This window comes from Nycticebus coucang, chromosome 16 (assembly GCF_027406575.1).
Source record: "Nycticebus coucang isolate mNycCou1 chromosome 16, mNycCou1.pri, whole genome shotgun sequence".
NCBI lineage: Eukaryota > Metazoa > Chordata > Mammalia > Primates > Lorisidae > Nycticebus > Nycticebus coucang.
In genome coordinates, this window is record NC_069795.1 from 68,264,024 (window position 1) to 68,282,784 (window position 18,761).

At 38.5% G+C, this 18,761-nt stretch overlaps 1 protein-coding gene across 5 annotated transcripts in view; it reads right to left on the reverse strand.

Annotated features, from left to right (window-relative positions):
• Nucleotides 1-5,532: 5,532 nt before the first annotated feature.
• IGSF11 (immunoglobulin superfamily member 11) overlaps nt 5,533-18,761 on the reverse strand; it is a 146,782-nt gene continuing 133,553 nt past the window's right edge. For 4 of the 5 annotated variants that reach the window (XM_053565296.1, XM_053565300.1, XM_053565297.1 and 1 more), the window contains exons 5-7: nt 10,955-11,077; nt 9,707-9,857; nt 5,533-7,832 (exon numbers count right to left, since the gene is read on the reverse strand). In XM_053565296.1, coding sequence (XP_053421271.1) covers nt 7,385-7,832; nt 9,707-9,857; nt 10,955-11,077 — 722 coding nt within the window. In that variant the 3' untranslated portion in view covers nt 5,533-7,384. The remainder of the gene's footprint in view (nt 7,833-9,706; nt 9,858-10,954; nt 11,078-18,761) is intronic. The other variant, XM_053565298.1, reaches the window with a different exon arrangement.

Here is an 18,761-nt window from a genome sequence, read left to right on the forward strand (position 1 = left end):
AAAAATGATACACCATGACCAAGTCGGATTTATCCCAGGGTCTCAAGGCTGGTTCAATATACGTAAATCTATAAATGTAATTCAAAACATAAACAAACTTAAAAATAAAGACCATATGATTCTTTCAATTGATGCAGAAAAAGCTTTTGATAATATCCAGCATCCCTTCATGATCAGAGCACTTAAGAAAATTGGTATAGAAGGGACATTTCTTAAACTAATAGAGGCCATCTACAGCAAACCCACAACCAATATCGTATTGAATGGAGTTAAATTGAAATCATTTCCACTTAGATCAGAAACCAGGCAAGGTTGCCCATTGTCTCCATTGCTCTTTAACATTGTAATGGAAGTTTTAGCCATTGCAATTAGGGAAGAAAAGGCGATCAAGGGTATCCACATAGGGTCAGAAGAGATCAGAAGAGATTCACTCTTCGCAGATGATGTGATCATATATCTGGAAAACACTAGGGATTCTACTACAAAACTTTTAGAAGTGATCAAGGAATATAGCAATGTCTCAGGCTACAAAATCAACACCCATAAATCTGTAGCCTTTATATATACCAACAATAACCAAGCCGAACAAACAGTCAAGGACTCTATTCTTTCACAGTAGTGCCAAAGAAGATGAAATATTTGGGAGTATACCTAACAAAGGACGTGAAAGATCTCTACAAAGAGAACTATGAAACTCTAAGAAAAGAAATAGCCGAAGATGTTAACAGATGGAAAAACATACCATGCTCATGGCTGGGAAGACAACATTGTTAAAATGTCCATACTGCCCAAAGCAATATATAATTTTAATGCAATTCCTATTAAAGCTCCATTGTCATACTTTAAAGATCTTGAAAAAATAATACTTCATTTTATATGGAATCAGAAAAAACCTCGAATAGCCAAAACATTACTGAGCGATAAAAACAAAGCAGGAGGAATCACGCTACCAGACCTGAGACTGTACTATAAATCCACAGTGATCAAAACAGCATGGTACTGGCACAAAAGCAGAGAAGTAGATGTCTGGAAAAGAATAGAGAACCAAGAGATGGATCCAGCTACTTACCGTTATTTGATCTTTGATAAGCCAATTAAAAACATTCAGTGGGGAAAAGATTCCCTATTTAACAAATGGTGCTGGGTGAACTGGCTGGCAACCTGTAGAAGACTGAAACTGGACCCACACCTTTCACCATTAACTAAGATAGACTCTCACTGGATAAAAGATTTAAACTTAAGACATGAAACTATAAAAATACTTGAAGAAAGTGCAGGGAAAACTCTTGAAGGAATCGGCCTGGAGGAATATTTTATGAGGAGGACTCTCCAGGCAATTGAAGCAGTATCAAAAATACACTACTGGGACCTGATCAAACTAAAAAGCTTCTGCACAGCCAAGAACACAGTGAGTAAAGCAAGCAGACAGCCCTCAGAATGGGAGAAAATATTTGCAGGTTATACCTCCGATAAAGGTCTAATAACCAGAATCCACAGAGAACTCAAATTTAATAGCAAGAAAAGAACATGTGACCCCATTTCAGGGTGGGCAAGGGACTTAAAGAGAAACTTCTCTAAAGAAGACTGACGCAAGATCTACAAACACATGAAAAAAAGCTCATCATCCTTAATCATCAGAGAAATGCAAATCAGAACTACTCTGAGATATCACCTAACCCCAGTAAGAGTAGCCCACATAACAAAATCCCAAAACCAGAAATGTTGATGTGGATGTGGAGGAAAGGGCACACTTCTACACTGCTGGTGGGAATGCCCACTAATACATTCCTTCTGGAAGGATGTTTGGAGAATACTTAGAGACCTAAAAATAGACCTGCCATTCGATCCTATAATTCCTTTACTAGGTTTATACCCAGAAGACCAAAAGTCACAATATAACAAAGACATCTGTACCAGAATGTTTACTGCAGCCCAATTCATAATTGCTAAGTCATGGAAGAAGCCCAAGTGCCCATCGACCCACGAATGGACTAGCAAATTGTGGTACACTTACACCATGGAATACTATGCAGCCTTAAAGAAAGACGGAGACTTTACCTCTTTCATGTTTACATGGATGGAACTAGAACATATTCTTCTTAGCAAAGTATCTCAGGAATGGAAGAAAAAGTATCCAATGTACTCAGCCCTACTAGGAAGCTAAATTATAGCTTTCACATGAAGGCTATAACCCAACTATAGCACAAGACTATGGGGAAAGGGCCAAGGAAGGGGAAGGGAAGGGGGAGGTTTTTGTGGAGGGAGCATAATGGGTGGGGCCATATCTATGGTGCATCTTAGAATGGGTACAGGCGATTGCACTAATGTACACAGCTATGATTTAACAATAAAAAATAAAATAAAAAAACAAAAAAAAGAATTATCTATCATTACTAACTGGGATTCATTCCAGGTATGCAAGGCTAGTTCAACATTTGAAAATCAAACAACATAATGCAGCATTATCAACAGGCTAGAGAAGTAAAATCATGATTGTGACAACATATGAATAAAAAGTATTTGACAAAATCTAACACCCATTCATGATAAAAACCTTCAGTGAACTAACAGAATAAAACTTCCTCATTAATAAAGGTCATCTAGCAAAGCTTACAGCTAACACCATTTTTATTTGCATAGGGCTGTAAATTCTAGACATTGCTATAAGGCAAGAAAAAGAAATAAGAGGCCCACAGACTAAACAAACAGTAAGAAATAAAACTATCCCTATTTTCAGATGGCATGATCATGTATGTAGGAAATCCCAGGGAAACTACAAATAAGGAAATAAAACACCTCAGAAGAAATATGATTGTCCGGAAAGCATCCAACCACGTGATGTGAACATTACAGACATACATGGCTGGATACTTTCCAGACAGAACACATATATTCCACAAGATCACAAGATACAAAATCAACACACAAAATCCAATCACACTTGATGGATACATTTACTAAAAATAAATATATAAAAACCAAAATTTAAAACATTGAACCATTTATAATTGCTTCAAAAAATGAAATACTGAGGTAGAAATCCAATACAACATGTATCATATTTGTATCCTAAAATTTTCAAAATACTGATAAATAAATAAAAGACTTAAATGGATAGAGAGACATACCATGTTCATGGATTGGAAAACTCAGCATAAAGATGTCAGTTCTGCTCTAATTGGTTCTATAGGTTCAATGTATGGAGACATAAACCACCTTATTTCTAAAATTCATGGAGAAAAATACAGGACCTAGAATATTTAAAACAATTCTGAAAAATAAGGATGAAGTAGGAGAAAACACTTTACCAGATGTTAAGGCTTTTTAAGGAGCTATAGGGGTCAGCATGATATTGGTGTTCACATCACAGACACAAAAAGATCAATGGGAACAGCAAGAAGACACAGAAAGAGACTAAAACAAATATACATAAATGACTATTTCACAAAGGTTCAAAAGCAATTCCCTGGAGGAAGACTAGACTTCAATAAATGGTGCTGGAGCAACTGAACATCTATAGACAAAAAAAAAAAAAAAAAGAGAGAGCCTTGACCTATACCTCATACATTATTTTAAAAACTAACTCAAAATGGATCATGGAATTAATGTAAAACTATAAAACTTTTAGGGAAAAAAGGTTGAAAATCTTTGGAATTTAAATCTAAGTAAAGAGTTTAAACTTGACACCAGAAGTATAATCCATTAAAAATTAACTGGACATCACCAAAATTCAAAACTTTTGCTTTGTAATGACCATGTGAAGAGAATGAAAATAAAAGGTACAAACTAAGAAAAAACATTTGCAACCAACATTCAACAAAGGATCTGCAACTAGAATATATTTATAAATTTGCAAAAAACTTGACAATAAATACAAAGGAACAGGAAATCTAAAAGATGAGCAAAAGACAAGAACAGATATTTCACTGAAGAGAATATGAAGAAGACAAATGCATGAAAAGATGTTCAATATCGTTAGGCAAATGCAAATTAAAACCACAACAAGATATCACTACACAATTATAACAATGTGTAAAACAAACAAACAAAATATATATATATATAGAAAATGCCAAATGCTGTTTAGTATACAGGAAAACTGGATCACTCTATCTCTGCTAAAAGAAATTTTAAATTGTATGGCCATTCTGGAAAAAGAGTATGTCATTTTATTTCAAAACTAAACATGCCCTTACCACATGCAACCAGCCAATGCATTCCTGAACATTTATCCCAGGAAAAAATGAAAACTTACGTTCACACACAAACTCATAATGGCCCCAAACTAAAAACAATCCAATATCCTTATTATCCTTCAATGGGTAAATGGTTGAACAGACTGTGGTACAAGGAAGAAATAATCGATACATGCAACAACATAAATGGAACTCAAGTAAATTATTCTAAGTAAAAAGATTTTAAAGAGCAAATCCTCGAAGGTCACATACTACATTCCATTTATAGCACATTCTCCAAATGACTAAATTACAAAGATGGAGAAAACAACTAGTGACTGTTAAGAGATTCAGAACTTGGAGAGGAGAGTGGTGTCTCTGACTGTAACAGGAGAGCGAAGGAATCCTGGATCGTGGCTGTGGTGCTGGTCACGACAATCTTCATGTCATAAACTGCATATCACTAAGTATGCATAGGCTCCCACACGTAGGAGTTGAAATCTGAACAAGGTTGATGGATCACATCCATGTTAATTTGTGATATTGTGCTGCAGTCATGTAAGATGTTACCATTTGAGGAAATAAAGAATGTATAGGATCTACACTATTTCTTCTAACTACATGTAAATATATAATTATCTCAAACCAAAAGTTAAAACAAAGGAATGATCCAGTATGTATTAAGAGCTATGATCTGGCTCAGCGCCTATAGCTCAAGTGGCTAGGGTGCCAGCCACTACATGGAAGCTGGAGGGTTCGAATCCAGCCCAGGCCTGCCAAACAACAAAGACAACTATAACCAAAAAATAGCCAGACAATGTGGCGGTCAGCTATAGTCCCAGCTATTTAGGAGGCTAAGGCAAGAGAATCGCTTGGGTCTGAGAGTTTGAGGCTGCTGTGAGCTGTGATGCCACAGCACTCTACCCAGGGCAACAGCTTGAGACTCTGTCTCAAAAAAAAAAAAGAGCTATGATCACGCTCAAAACTGACGGGCAATTTTAGTTCAGAAATCAGTAGTCGCTTATCTACTTAACATCTCTGTGAGGCACTGTGGAAGATGATGGAGATTTGGCGATGAAAAAACAGGCATAGATCCTGTCTTCATAAACTTTCAGACCAAGAAGTATGAAAATAGCTCAATTTCTGAAAAGGGTTATTATATCTTCAGTTATATGGGTGAGAACTGAAATCAAATTTCTAGCAATAAGGGAAAGGTTAAGTAATTTTTAAAATACTATATGCCCATTAAAATGATGTGAATATTTAACAGAATGGAAAAATGCTTGTAACATTAAGGAAAACATTAAATTAAGAAATGATATACTCATTATTGACAATTAATGACAACTTACTCTACATGAATAAACTTTTATTGAATTTTAGATAATTAGAAAGAATAAAGAAATGCAAGATAAATGCTTTCTACACAGCATCTGATAGTATCTTTTTTGCCACAGTATTTTCACTTTTCCTTATAAAAAGTATAGACATTCATTTAAATTTTTACAAAGTCAAGAACCGTCAAATGGAAAAAATAAGTGAATGCTACAGTAAAGTCATCTTTTTATCAATATTGAAATGGTTGAAATGGTTAGGTTCTGAGTGTGACCTTCTTGGGAATAAAAGGGTAGCTGATGGTTTCCACTTGTTCAAATAACCGGGAAATGGTCAGGCATCCACTGTCTGCGAAGATTATGCTTGCAGGAAAAGAGGGCAAAAAGCATGGCGGGAAGAGGGAGTGAGAAAACACATCCAGGAAAAAAAGACACTCTAAAAATCATGGAGTCGGTATCATAAGCTATTTAGAAAACCAACCTTGGATGAAATGTGTGGGTTGCTTAAAGTGTGATTAAGGCAAGACAGTCATCAACACTATGGCCAGATCTACACAGAACAAAATAGAATGGGGAGTTCGTAAATTGATCTGGTGAGCTGCAAAGGCAGCCAAAGCAGGAAATTAACCACAAAGGAGTCTCTTTACCATGGTGTAAACTGCATGTGGGTAACAGTGTGACCTGAGCTGTCACAGACACAGGCCTGACCCTTCCAAGAGCACATTGGGAGACATTCCTTTTGCCTCAAGTCTTCTCTCTTTTACAAACAGAATTATTTTGAAAAAAGCCAAAACAAAAACAACTCCTGCCCTCCGTGTAACAATCTAGTAACCTCTACTTGTCAAACAAGGAGGAAGTTGTCTCCCTCAGTATAAAAGGCATCAGGTGCTGCCCTCATTAAGCGTGTGCCTTGCTCTGAGAGGCTGCCCAGCAAGGCCGCAGCCCTCAGCCTCTCCTGCCTGCCGCTGTGCTGCCCACACCATCTCGCCCTCTCGTGATGTCACATTTCCCTGTGAGCTCACTAGACACTATCACTGAATAAGGTGCTGAACACATTGTATTTCCTAGCCCAACGCCACTCGTGTATTTTTTAAAAAAAACTTTTCTTTAAAAAAATACTTTTTCCAGGAAAAATGAACAGTAATTGCCATGGACCTGTATCAGATCCTAGAATAATATAGACAGGCAAGAATCTGTCAATATAGCAATATTCCAAATATGAAATTCATGGTTCAGGAAGAAATTGATAAATAAATAAATATATTGAGGGGCTTCCCAAAGAAGTTTCCTTTGTTTTCCCCTATTTCTTTCTTAATTTTGTTTGTGTAAAACATTTTGATTATAAGAGCCAGTCCTGTCGGGACCAACATTAACCATTTACGCCATTAAGCCCTCATCTATAATGAGGGGATGAGGAGAGGCAGAACGTACCTCCGGGCTGCTTGTTATTTCCTTAATGACAACTATGTTTTTAAATAATTTCAATATTTAAACTCCATCTGGCACTTTAGTCTTTTGAAAAATTATTAAGTTAGGCATCAATTAAAGAACAAGCCCATCTGGGCTATAGTTTGGGTTTTAAGGTGCTGTTCTGCTTTTGTATTTTTTTCCTTGGCTTGGCACATCTTTGAGCTCCAGTTTTTTGAACAGAATCCCAGGACACCCGTGGTGGGAAAACAAGTCTTCCTGGTGGAGGATTCCAGTCCATTTCACATACCTCAGTGGCCAGGTAACAGCATTGCCTTCTTTGTGCTTTTTACTAATATAAGGACAAGGAAAGTGTTTCTTTCCCACCACTCATTCACCCACCCCAACCTCCTCCGTGTATGGGGATCTTCCCTTTATTCATCTGTGAACACGATGCCCCTTCATGTTCTACACCAGCGACCCGGCCCGACTCTGGGCTGGCACCATGACAGGTATTGCACCAATTCGCTCCAGGGTTGCGTGGCTGACGGTGTAGGAGTGCGTGTGCGGGTGCGGAGGCCGAGGTTTCCTGCTGACCGAGCCATTGCTCCTGGGCATGACCTGTGGTGATGACCCCCTGTTGGCTGTCACTATCAGAGTCTTATGAGAACCAGGGACCAGATGGTTCCCATTGGCATAAATGGATGGTATACTGGCATTGCCCGACTGGAGGGAGAAAGACTGGTGCAAGTCACTGAAGTGGTTAAATGACTCTGTGTTTCTGTGAACTTTTGGATTGTTGCCCCAGTATCGACTGTTGTAAGTATTGGAAGAAGTCAACGTGTTGTTCTCTGAGGACGATATCTCTGTGTGAAATGCTTTGGCAGAAGAACATTTAGGTGGAAGATCATCCTCTCTGAAAAAAACAAAAATAAAGTTGTCATGAGGATTTATTCTAGGTTAATTCTGTCCTCTTACTCTCCTACCCAGGACACTCTCTTTCCATGCTAAGGCTAGTGTATCTGAAACCTCAGGAGAGACCACTCTATCATGAAAGCAAACACAGCAACCCTGGATAACCTTGGCCTTGGTACCCATTCCCTTTCAGAGACAGTGGTCAAGAAAATCTCTCCTCAACTTCTCAGTCTCCAAGAATAGAAAAGGAAACATTGTATCTCTCAAAGAATGTCTTTTCATACACACACATACACATTTTTATATAGTTTGTAATTATATATATGGCCTTTTTTTGTCTTGTTTTGTTTTCTTTTACTATAAATAGGAAAACAGTCCACTGAGCTACTTGCCATAAAATAGCCATGAAATCAAGCCATGCGTATAAAGAACTTTAGGGACTGATTAGAGTGGGCCTGATTTTATTGCTCCTTGAGGTTTGAGGAATCACTTTGGTGGTACACGAATAAAAAGTTTTCCTCGGTCTGTTATGCTGAGGGAATCTATCCTTGCAGATGCCTACCTCTTAAGAATTACAAGAGGCTAAAAGAGATCATTAATTTAATTGAAGATGTTAACTAATTTACTTGACATTTATTGAGTATACTTTAACTAGATGTTACACATTAAAAAAAAAAAAAAGAAAAAAAAGTCCTACACCCAAGAAGCCTACAGTCAAATAGGGGCAATCAAAATAAGAACATTTGTGAGTCTGAAAGGCTGGGCGAGGAGTTAACAATCATTTATGTGGGAAGGTGATGCCTAAACTAGCCTTGAATCAAATCAAGGAATTTAGTAAAGAAATGGATCCAAGGAAAGAAATATGGATGGTCCAGGAGGAGAGCGGGGACTTTTGTTGAAGCCCTGAGGCATGGGCAGCTGCAGAAGAGAGGAAGGCAGAGGGAACTGGGAAGCAGTCATGTAAGACGAGCAGGTGAGGGTCAGAAATGTGTACATTTCACCAATGAGATTGGAATCATTAAAGCATTTTCAAAGAGGGCATGCAACGATGAACTCTGAGAATGAGCCTGAACCTGGAATGTCTACAATATACCAAGAGTCACTTTCCCTTAAAGATCATTTGGTATGGTTTTCTCAAGATGTCCATACTCAAGTCTGCACTGTCTTTCCAAGTCACATTTCCAGGGCCTGTCTGTGCAGCTGTAGCAGACACTGGTATACTCTCACAGTCTTCCTTCTTGCTCTGTGTTCTCATCCGCCATTTTTTTTTTTCTGAGACAGAGTCTCACTATGTCCCCCTCAGTAGAGTGCCGTAGCATCACAGTTCACAGCAACCTCAAACTCTTGGTCTTAAGTGATTCTCTTGCCTCAGCCTCCCAAGTAGCTGGGACTACAGGCACCCACCACAATGGCGAGCTATTTTTGTTGTTGTCGTCGTTGTTGTTGTTGTTGTCATTGTTGTTTAGCTGGCCAGGGCCAGGTTCGAACCCGCCAGCCTGGGTGTATGTGGCTAGTGCCCAACCCACTGAGCCATGGGAGCTGCCTCTCATCCACCATATTAGTAAATGCCAATGTTAAACACATGTTTTAAGCTAACTCTTTTGTTGTGGCAGCCACCTAAGCCCACATACCCTGGAGATGTGAGGAGTAGGGAACTCTTCATTTACATCCTCCTACTGGGGCACAGGCTAATCTTTACCCCCTTTTGTGATCCAGTAAATAAAGTTGAACAGCCCCATGAAGAAAAGTGATATATAAGAAAGTATCACTTTAATTTTCTTGGCCAGCAGAGTTATAATTGCAAACAAATCTTAACTCTAAAAAATAAACAGAAAACACATTTGCCATGAAGGACAAATTATCCAACACACAAACCTTATTTCGTTAGGAATTTCTTCTTCCTCCTCCTCTTTATTTTTGCTTCTCCAGTAAAAGAATGCTCCTAAAATTAGTGCAATGCAAAAAATGATAATAACTGCACCAGTGCCAACGGCTCCAGCTATTAGTCCAATGTTCCTGGGCTGGGCTAAAAAATATATTTAAAGAGAAGAGAAAGAGAGAAATAGTATATACCCATGTCACTGCATAAACATAGAAGTTTACTGAAGAATCTGCTTAAAAATGTACAAAATTGCCTAAAATACTACATCTATATAACATATAAAGTTAAACCTCAGTTAACTTTCGATATCCCCCATGACTAGGATAACACACTTACTGAATGAATAAACAACAAATGCCTGGCACACCTTTTCCAGAGTACACCAAGAGCAGAGCAGGAGACAGGTGACACCTAAGTCGCCTCATCTGCCCAAAATGAACCCTATAAATCAGTGGGATTCCTTATGACCTTATCCTAGCCAAACTGCTCTTTTGCAACTAGAATTGAGACCACCAAGAATTCTCAACTAAAGAGAAATTTTTTGCACTGTTTATAACCTAGATGCCCAATTAAGCAAATATGAGAAATTAAGAAAAATAGGATCATTACAAATTTTTACAATGTTTATACTACTTATAAAAAAACTACTTTATGCTGGTTGCGGTGGTTCATTCCACTAATCCTAGCATTTTGAGAGACTGTGACGGGAGGATTACTTGAGATCAGGAGTTTGAGACCTGCCTGAAAAAGAGAAAAACTCTCTATTTTTCATAAAAATAGAAAAAAGAAAAAAAAAAGCCAGGTGTGGTGAGGTGTGCCTGTAGTCTCAGCTACTTGGGTGGCTGGAGCAGAAGAATCACTTGAACACAGAAGTTTGAGGTTGCGGTAAGCTAGGATGGCACTACTGCCCTCTAACCAAGGTGACAGAGCAAGATTCTGTCTCAAAAAGAAAGAAAGAAAAAAAGAACTGGCTTGATTTGCCAGTTCTAAAGAGCTTGATTTGCCAGATCTAAAGAGATCCTAAAGAGAAAGATATTTCAACAACAAAGATTATCATTTTGCCGAGGCTGAAAAGTATACGAAAACATTATAAAAAATTTCAATAATGATTCAAACCCAAAAAACTTCTATTTAATAATCAGGAAACTCCAAATCTATTAAGCAGGACCCTTCATTTCCTATTTTAACGGAAGTCTTAGAGTTTCAGTCCCAGAGTTGACATCAGAATTTCATATACTTACGTGAAATAACCTGGAGATCCAGAAGACAGGTGCTGGTTCCGATGGCATTAGAAGCCACACACTGATACAAACCTGAGGACAGCGTGCTGATGTTCCGGATAGTCACTGTGCCCTGGACCTGGTCTGTCACAAAAGTAACAGGCACATGAGAATTTGGCAGAAAGAATAAGAAAGCCAAAGACATCAGCAGAAGACTATAAAAACAGAGTAACACTGGAGAGCTATCAATAAATTTATTTGGGGGAGGAAGAGAAATTTGGGGTCCTTGAATGTTAAAGACTAAAATCACAACATCACTTTAAAGATCCAGAACTATGGAGGGCTGTCCTAAACAAGAACAATCTTGAAAGCTGATCCGCACATTAGCATGTAACGTCCTAAATGTCTGTAGTTTTCCCTGAGGACATGGTGGCTATTGCTCACCCTAGAGAATTTATAGTCATTAGCACTGAATTTTAATTTTGAAAAAATGCATAAAAATCAAGTTAAACTTATTATAGTAATGTTCACTTTATACTTGATGAAGAAACGATCGAGTCTGTACTCTATGGTATAAATTACTACTCCTTCCCAGCAACAATTATACTGTTTGTGTTAACTCAGATCCTCTAAGAAGCAGACACCAAGACAAGCACAAGGTTTACTACAGACACCAGCAATGGACAGGAAACTGGAGGAGGCAGGGAGAGCCTCAGGCCACAGCGCAGGCCTGATCTCTGTGAAGCAGAGAAGGAAGGAGAAAGATTGGATAAGCAGAGTCTCAGCACAGTACTAAGGAGTTTCCACCAGGCATATGGGGAGTTCTTGAACCAAAGTCACTAGTGCAAGGAGCCTCCTCAGGCCCTGAAGAAACAGGCCTGCAGTAGCAGCCCCACTGCACCTCCTCACTGGCTGGGAGCAGCTCGGGGAAGCTCAGCCTGGGTATGAAGCAGTGGTAGGTCCAGAGGGGAAGCAGCTGGGGCTGTCAGTCTATAATGTTCCCATATCGGGAGGTTTGAACGGTACATTTTCTTTTTTTTTTTTTTGAGACAGAGCCTCAAGCTGTCGCCCTATCACAGCTCACAGCAACCTCCAACTCCTGGGCTCAAGCGATTCTCCTGCCTCCGCCTCCCAAGTAGCTGGGACTACAGGCGCCCACCACAATGGCCAGCTATTTCTTGGTTGCAGCCGTCATTGTTGTTTGGCAGGCCCAGGCTGGATTCAAACCCACCAGCGCAGGGGTATGTGGCTGGCACCTTAGCCGCTAGAGCTACAGGTGCCAAGCCTGAACGGTACATTTTCAAGGCTTTACAGTAACCCTATGAGATATGCTTATTATTAATCTCATCAAAGAGTCAAGGAGACTGAAACTTAGATGGGTAATAAGATTACACAGCTGGTTGTTAGGAATTGATGGTGTTGTATGGAGGGATGTCATACCTTTAAGGTCTAGGCTTCACCCCTCCCTCAGGCAGGAAAGATAATATATCCAGTCACCTCAACCATGGCAAATAGCTGCAAACTTAGAAATAGAAAAGCTTTCTAATGACACAAGGAAAATAAATGATTCCGGCACAGTGTCCAAATACGCTTGGGCAGCACTTAGAGCTACCCCCACCCTGGGCTGACTTGTTTTCATAAGAACTAAGATGAACTATCTTGTTTTCTGCTGGCAACTTTCCCCTCTACCAAACCAAAGACAGAAGCAGAGAGGAGTCAGCAAACACAGACCTTGACCCGGGGCATTTATTAATTCAGCCACTCGATAAATAAATATTTACTAAACACCTTCCTTTGCGCTGGTTTTTCTGAGGATGGTGATATAATGATGAACAAGACAGACACAGTCTCTCACCTTAATGAGACAAGTAGGCAAGCAATGGGGAAAGTGCCAGCCAGGGCTACAGACTAGTGGGTGCTGGGGGGACATTTAATGAGGGCCTTGGAAGTCAAGTAGAACAAATGCCCCCTCAGAAACCACCCAAAACACAGAAAAGTGCTCAATAAGTTAAGGTGATCAATCAATCAATAAAAGGTCTACCTTCTCTCTGGTATCCACTGTATACCCCATCCACTATACTAAGCCTTAATTATGGCTCTTTTAATCTTCATAACAAGATTATGTTTTATATTCACTACTTTTCAGAGATGAGAAAGTTCAGAGGAGCTATGCCATTTAAAAGTGGGGTGGAGCAAGAAAGCTACATCTTTTGTCTAAGATCACATAGTACACAAGTAGCGGCAGTCTTTAAAATCAGGTCTGTCCATGTCAAAAGCTCATGATCACCATAGGTACACTTAGTTTTCCAGGATGGCATTTAAAACCATAAGATGTATCTATAGAACATTTCCTAACTATGCGATAAACCAATGCTGTTAGTATTAATATTGTAGCTAAGCCATCTGTCTACCTCCCTCTTCATTCAAACCATGTCTTAAAGTCATCACTCAAGAAAACCAATCTCTGTACACACTGTGTTGGTGGTGGTGTTTGTTTTTTTTAATCCCCAGTTCATGAAATTCTAAAAATCTGATGAGCTCACACCAACCCAGTAATTTTTTTACACCTGTATAGAGACAATTAGGGAAATTTTAACCAGCTCCCCCAGCAGCATTCTAGCACGCCGAAAGAGGTAAACCCTAAAGATTTCGCTTTAAAGTTACTTTTAAAAGGTGAAGTCACTGTTCTTCCTGCTGACTCTTCAGATGCTGATACCACAAGCATGTTCTCTCATAAAGTGCTATTAAATGAGGCTGACATACCAGGGTGGAGTTAGCTCAGAATGTAATCAGGGATTGAGAAGGACACATTGATAAGGGAGGATTAGCTAGAAACAAAACAGGGTTGTTTATGCAGTCAGGGCAAAGCAGAGACGGGAGCGACTCCCCAGCAAACACCAGACTGCAGCCACAGAGTACACAGCTCTTCGTGGAATTAGCAGGGATCATTCCTCACACTGTCATTTCACTTGGCTGCTCTAGCACAGAAATAAATTGCTGAAATGAAGTCTGAGCATTTTTTTTCTTTTTTTATTTTAAAGACTAGGAAAAGTTCAACTGTGTGTAATGCATAGTTGGAAAGCTCAAAGTTCATCACACCAGCCCCATCTTAGCTCACAGCAACACTGAATCCCACAGAAGCTGTGCACCTGATCCATAACACTCTCACGAATTATAGAGAAACCAATGTAGATTCCATTTCCAGTTCCACTCTTTCTCCTTCGTTTCAGAACGCCGCCTCTGCTGGCTGCCTATTAGATGGTGTATCTGCTTAGACTGTGTGCTGTGGAGCCAGAGCCTGCATATAAATCTACACCACCTCCTACCCATTCTGTGGCCTCGTGTATGCAACCTGTTCTTGATCTCATCTGTAATGTGGAGCTACCAAGTGCCTACACATCATAGGTTACACACAGTCAGAACTAAGTAAGACAAACACATAAAAAGCTTAGTATGGTGGCATGGCGCCCATGCTCAGTGGCTAGGGCGCTGGCCACATACACCGGGGCTGGCAGGTTCGAACCCAGCTGGGGCCGGCAAAAGACAACAATGACAATTACAACCAAAAAATAGCCGGGTGTTGTGGCAAGTGGCTGTAGTCCCAGCTACTTGGGAGACTGAGGCAAGAAAGTCACTTAAGCCCAAGAGTTGGAGGTTGCTGTGAGCTGTGATGCCATAGCACTCTACCGGGGGCGACAAGGTGAGATTCTGTCTCCAAAAAGATAAATAAATAAATAAAATAAAGTTTAAAAAAAAAAAAAAGCTTAGTATAAAAAAGCTTAGTAAAAAAGCTGGTAATGTTTTCCATGTGGAAATTCTACCCAGGCATTTCTTATGAAATTTATAAATTATTCTGAATCGTGAGAAAATCAGTCAAAAAATTTGAAAAATGTCTAATGTCTCCAAGTTCCCAATAGATATTAATCTTTAGCATTTGAGAAAGAAATATAAGAATTCCTAAACTATAAATTATTGTGTTTTATGTTCTTTTAATAATTAATGACTATAATAATATGCAGTAAAATTTCTTACATAAAGGTCTCAGACATGTTCTGTAAAAAAGATATAATGGAAGTATAGTTTAGTACATAGAAATCATGTATTAACAATACGTAAAAAAAGATCTCAGACTGAAACAGACATTTGATAAGATTGTAGATAAAGGAAACATTTAAATACAAACATTTAAATGTTTATTTAATGTCTATTTAAAAACTTAAAGCTAACATCGCAAATACTTAACATTTAAACTCTATCCCTCTTAAAGGGTAAGTTTAAAACACTACTATATAGCATTGAACATAAAAAGTTTTGTTTTGTTTTGTTTTTTTGTAGAGACAGAGTTTCACCTCATGGCCCTTGGTAGAGTGCCATGGCATCATACAGCTCACAGCAACCTCCAACTCCTGGGCTTAAGCGATTCTCTTGCCTCAGCCTCCCGAGTAGCTGGGACTACAGGCACCCGCCACAATGCCCAGCTATTTTTTGGTTGCAGTTCAGCCGGGGCCAGGTTTGAACCCGCCACCCTCGGTATATGGGGCTGGCGCCCTACCAACTGAGCCACAGGCGCCGCCCTGGATATAAAAAGTTTTATTTCATTTTTGTGTTGATGTTGGTAGGATTAAGGTGGAGATGGAGAAGGGATGGGGGTGGGGATCTGTCCCCATTAACAGAATGTCCAATAGCACCTTCCAGGTGGGTGCTGGGATACATGCTGCTTCCTATTTGCCCATTTTATTTAGTCAATAATAAAAACATTTTGTCTCCTTGCCCTGATTTTGATTTTGCCACTGAAATAGACATTGCTTTTGCCAATTCAGATTTTAAATTCATTTCTGATTTCATGTCAGTGTATTCCACAGCAACATCCCTATCTTCTTCTCTTTGCATTTCTGTCATTAAAGTATTCAAAAAAATCCCAAAGCTTACAGTAAATATCAAACATTGAAAAACACCAATGCACATTATTGGGTGACATCTGAATATGTAATATTCAAATACCCCGATATTAACAACATTACATAGACTCACACATCAACATTGCCAAATTAAGGACTTGTTTCCTTCCAAAATTTATCTTTTGGAATACTATTCTTGGCACCTACGTAAAATATACCATGTGTATAAAAATATTAATATTTATTTGCAAGAATGATTTGCCATTGGCAACACATAAGGCCATCAACACACACTTATACTATGGCAACAGCTATAAGCAAGACTAATTGATTAGATCTTGACTGCTTTCTCCCAATTACTTCTGTGTTTTCAGAAATGTTGACTCTGCTTTTGCTTTTAATTTGACATCACTGGATTCTTATGAATCAGTATGTCTCTATGTTGACCATGAAGCTTTCTTTTTTTTTTTTTGAAGCTTTAATTCTCCTTTACTGCAGAAACGTTATCATCGTATCATTATTTCAATCCCTATCTTGAGGTCCACAGAGATCACTAACCCACTTGCTACCTTTCTCAAGCAAACCTCTACAAATTCCTTCTCTGAATAAGATGTTTATTCAGTGGCTTACAAAAGAATCTGAATGAAACCTGACTCTTGTGAGTCTCAACATCAATCAAGTCTCATATCTTATTGATTTTTGTCTTCAGTCTCTCTTGAATCCTACCCTCCTCCTGTCCCTCCTCCATCCCTATCACCAGGGACTAAATTCAGACCCTCTTCATTGCCTGAAGTGTTTCCCTTCACAGTGTCCCATTTATGACCTAGTTACCAATCCTTCACACTGATTGCTGATATTGTTTGTAAAATGCACATCTGGCTATCTTCTCTAGCTTTATAAATGTTGGTCAATATGTGATATCACCGTCTCAAAGATAACATCCTAACTCCTGAATGTTAAATAAAGCCTTTTTACAGTCCAGAACTGACCTTACCAAGTTCTTCTCTGGCCAAACCCCTATGAACTTTTATGTCAGCTTCATAGATCTCCTCAGTTAAAAATGTCAAACTTTCACACTTACAAGATTTTGCATGTATGGTTCCCCCTATTTAAAATACCCGCTTTTACCTCGTAAAACTTCTATCAATCATTTAAAGATTCTTTCTGCTCGGAATCTATTTCCCCATAAAGTATTCCTGGACTTCTCAAAAAGAATTAATATTTCTACCTTCAATTTTATAGCACTGTACATCTTTCCACGACATTAATCTGTAGTACTATGATTATCTCTTTATATCTATCTCCTCTGCTAGATAGTGAGCTCTGAGATGGAGATATGTTTCTTTATATTTTCATCTCTCCACCTTCCCCAACACTCTACCCTACAGTAGTTGCACAGAATAAGTGTTGTGTATATGGATGTACATGTGGACACGGAATGTATGTATAAAGAAATGAATACAGTTACATTAATCACTTCAAGGAAGAACAACTACTAAACATTGTATGAGACTTGCTTCTTCATGTCAGAAGACAAAAAAGAATGAAAGGAACTTGTCTTCAGTTAGAATAACATTTTGATAAAGCAGAAATAAGCACCCATTTATTCAGCAACTTATGTGAGTGAAAACTATTCTGGAAGGGAAATAGCAGTGATGGTTGAAGAAGAGGATGAAGATTCCCAGGTCTTCCAAGCACAATAAAGGAATGGGAGCCCGTCTATCAGCAGACTTTGGGCAAACCTGGTCTCACCACTATACTTCGGCCTTCTCCTTTGTAATATGCTAATGTGTTGCTGAACAGGCGAGTGTCCTACAACAATATGTAAGACACTCTCCTGTGCCAGCCATGACCTCCAAAGTTCTGCACAGAGTTTCCAAACAATCAGGCAAATTAATCATCTCTCTTCATTGTATTAAATTATAAAAGGATGAGAACAACCAAGGACTTCTTAGAAACCATGAAGAAAAAAATGCATAATTTCTTTCAGGAAAAGTTAACCATTACTAAGGAAAATAAATATATTTTACATTTACCAAAGTAAAAGAATAGGAAATTAGCTGCCATTATTTGCACATAATTTTAAATACATATTTTAAGGTTCTCTGTGTTTCTTCAATGTGTGAAGGTTAATCTCTCTATGTGAGTCAAAAAGGAGATTTTTTTCTAAGTATATAAGCCTCAGCTTTTCCTGCAGTGTTCAAGTTGTACTGAACCATCATGAGAAGGAGTTCTGCTGATCTTAATCCTTGATTGCCAAGAGCCTGCATGATTTGGAGAATGAGTGTCATTCCATACAGAAATCACTCTGTTTATATATAGGATCTTTCACCCAGTGAAAGAAGAAAGAATTCCATCCACTTGTTCAAGTGATAGTAATCGTTGAAATAGCTAATATTTACTGAATGTTTAATATGTACAACGTACTGTTTTAAAAATTATGACTAACTCACTCATCTCAGCATGCCAGGAATTTGATATTTTTAGATCTCTGAGTTTCAGGTAGATTTTTTAAGTCCTCTGTGAAAACAGAAGTTCACAAACCTGGGCTACATTTATGTGTGGAGTCTGATTTTACTTTGCACATACAGTATAGGATTCTCCAAGCCAAAAATGTTAATATAACAATCAATCTCAAATTAGTGAAAAGGGGCTATTGCCAGAAACAAAGAAACAAAAAAACAACAACAAAAATCCCCTAAGGGCAACTACAGGAAAAACAATCCAGGTGAGGAATGTACATGAAGAAATGACCACCATGAATGAAAGTTAACCACATAACCAGTAGGAGGATTAGCACCCAAAGAACATAATATTAAAATTATCTGAAGGTGATTAAAAATTTTTATGCTTAAGATCATTAAATATATAAATAGTCACCATGAAAAGCAAAAAGAAACTTACAGGTACAAAAAAATTGTCACAATGAA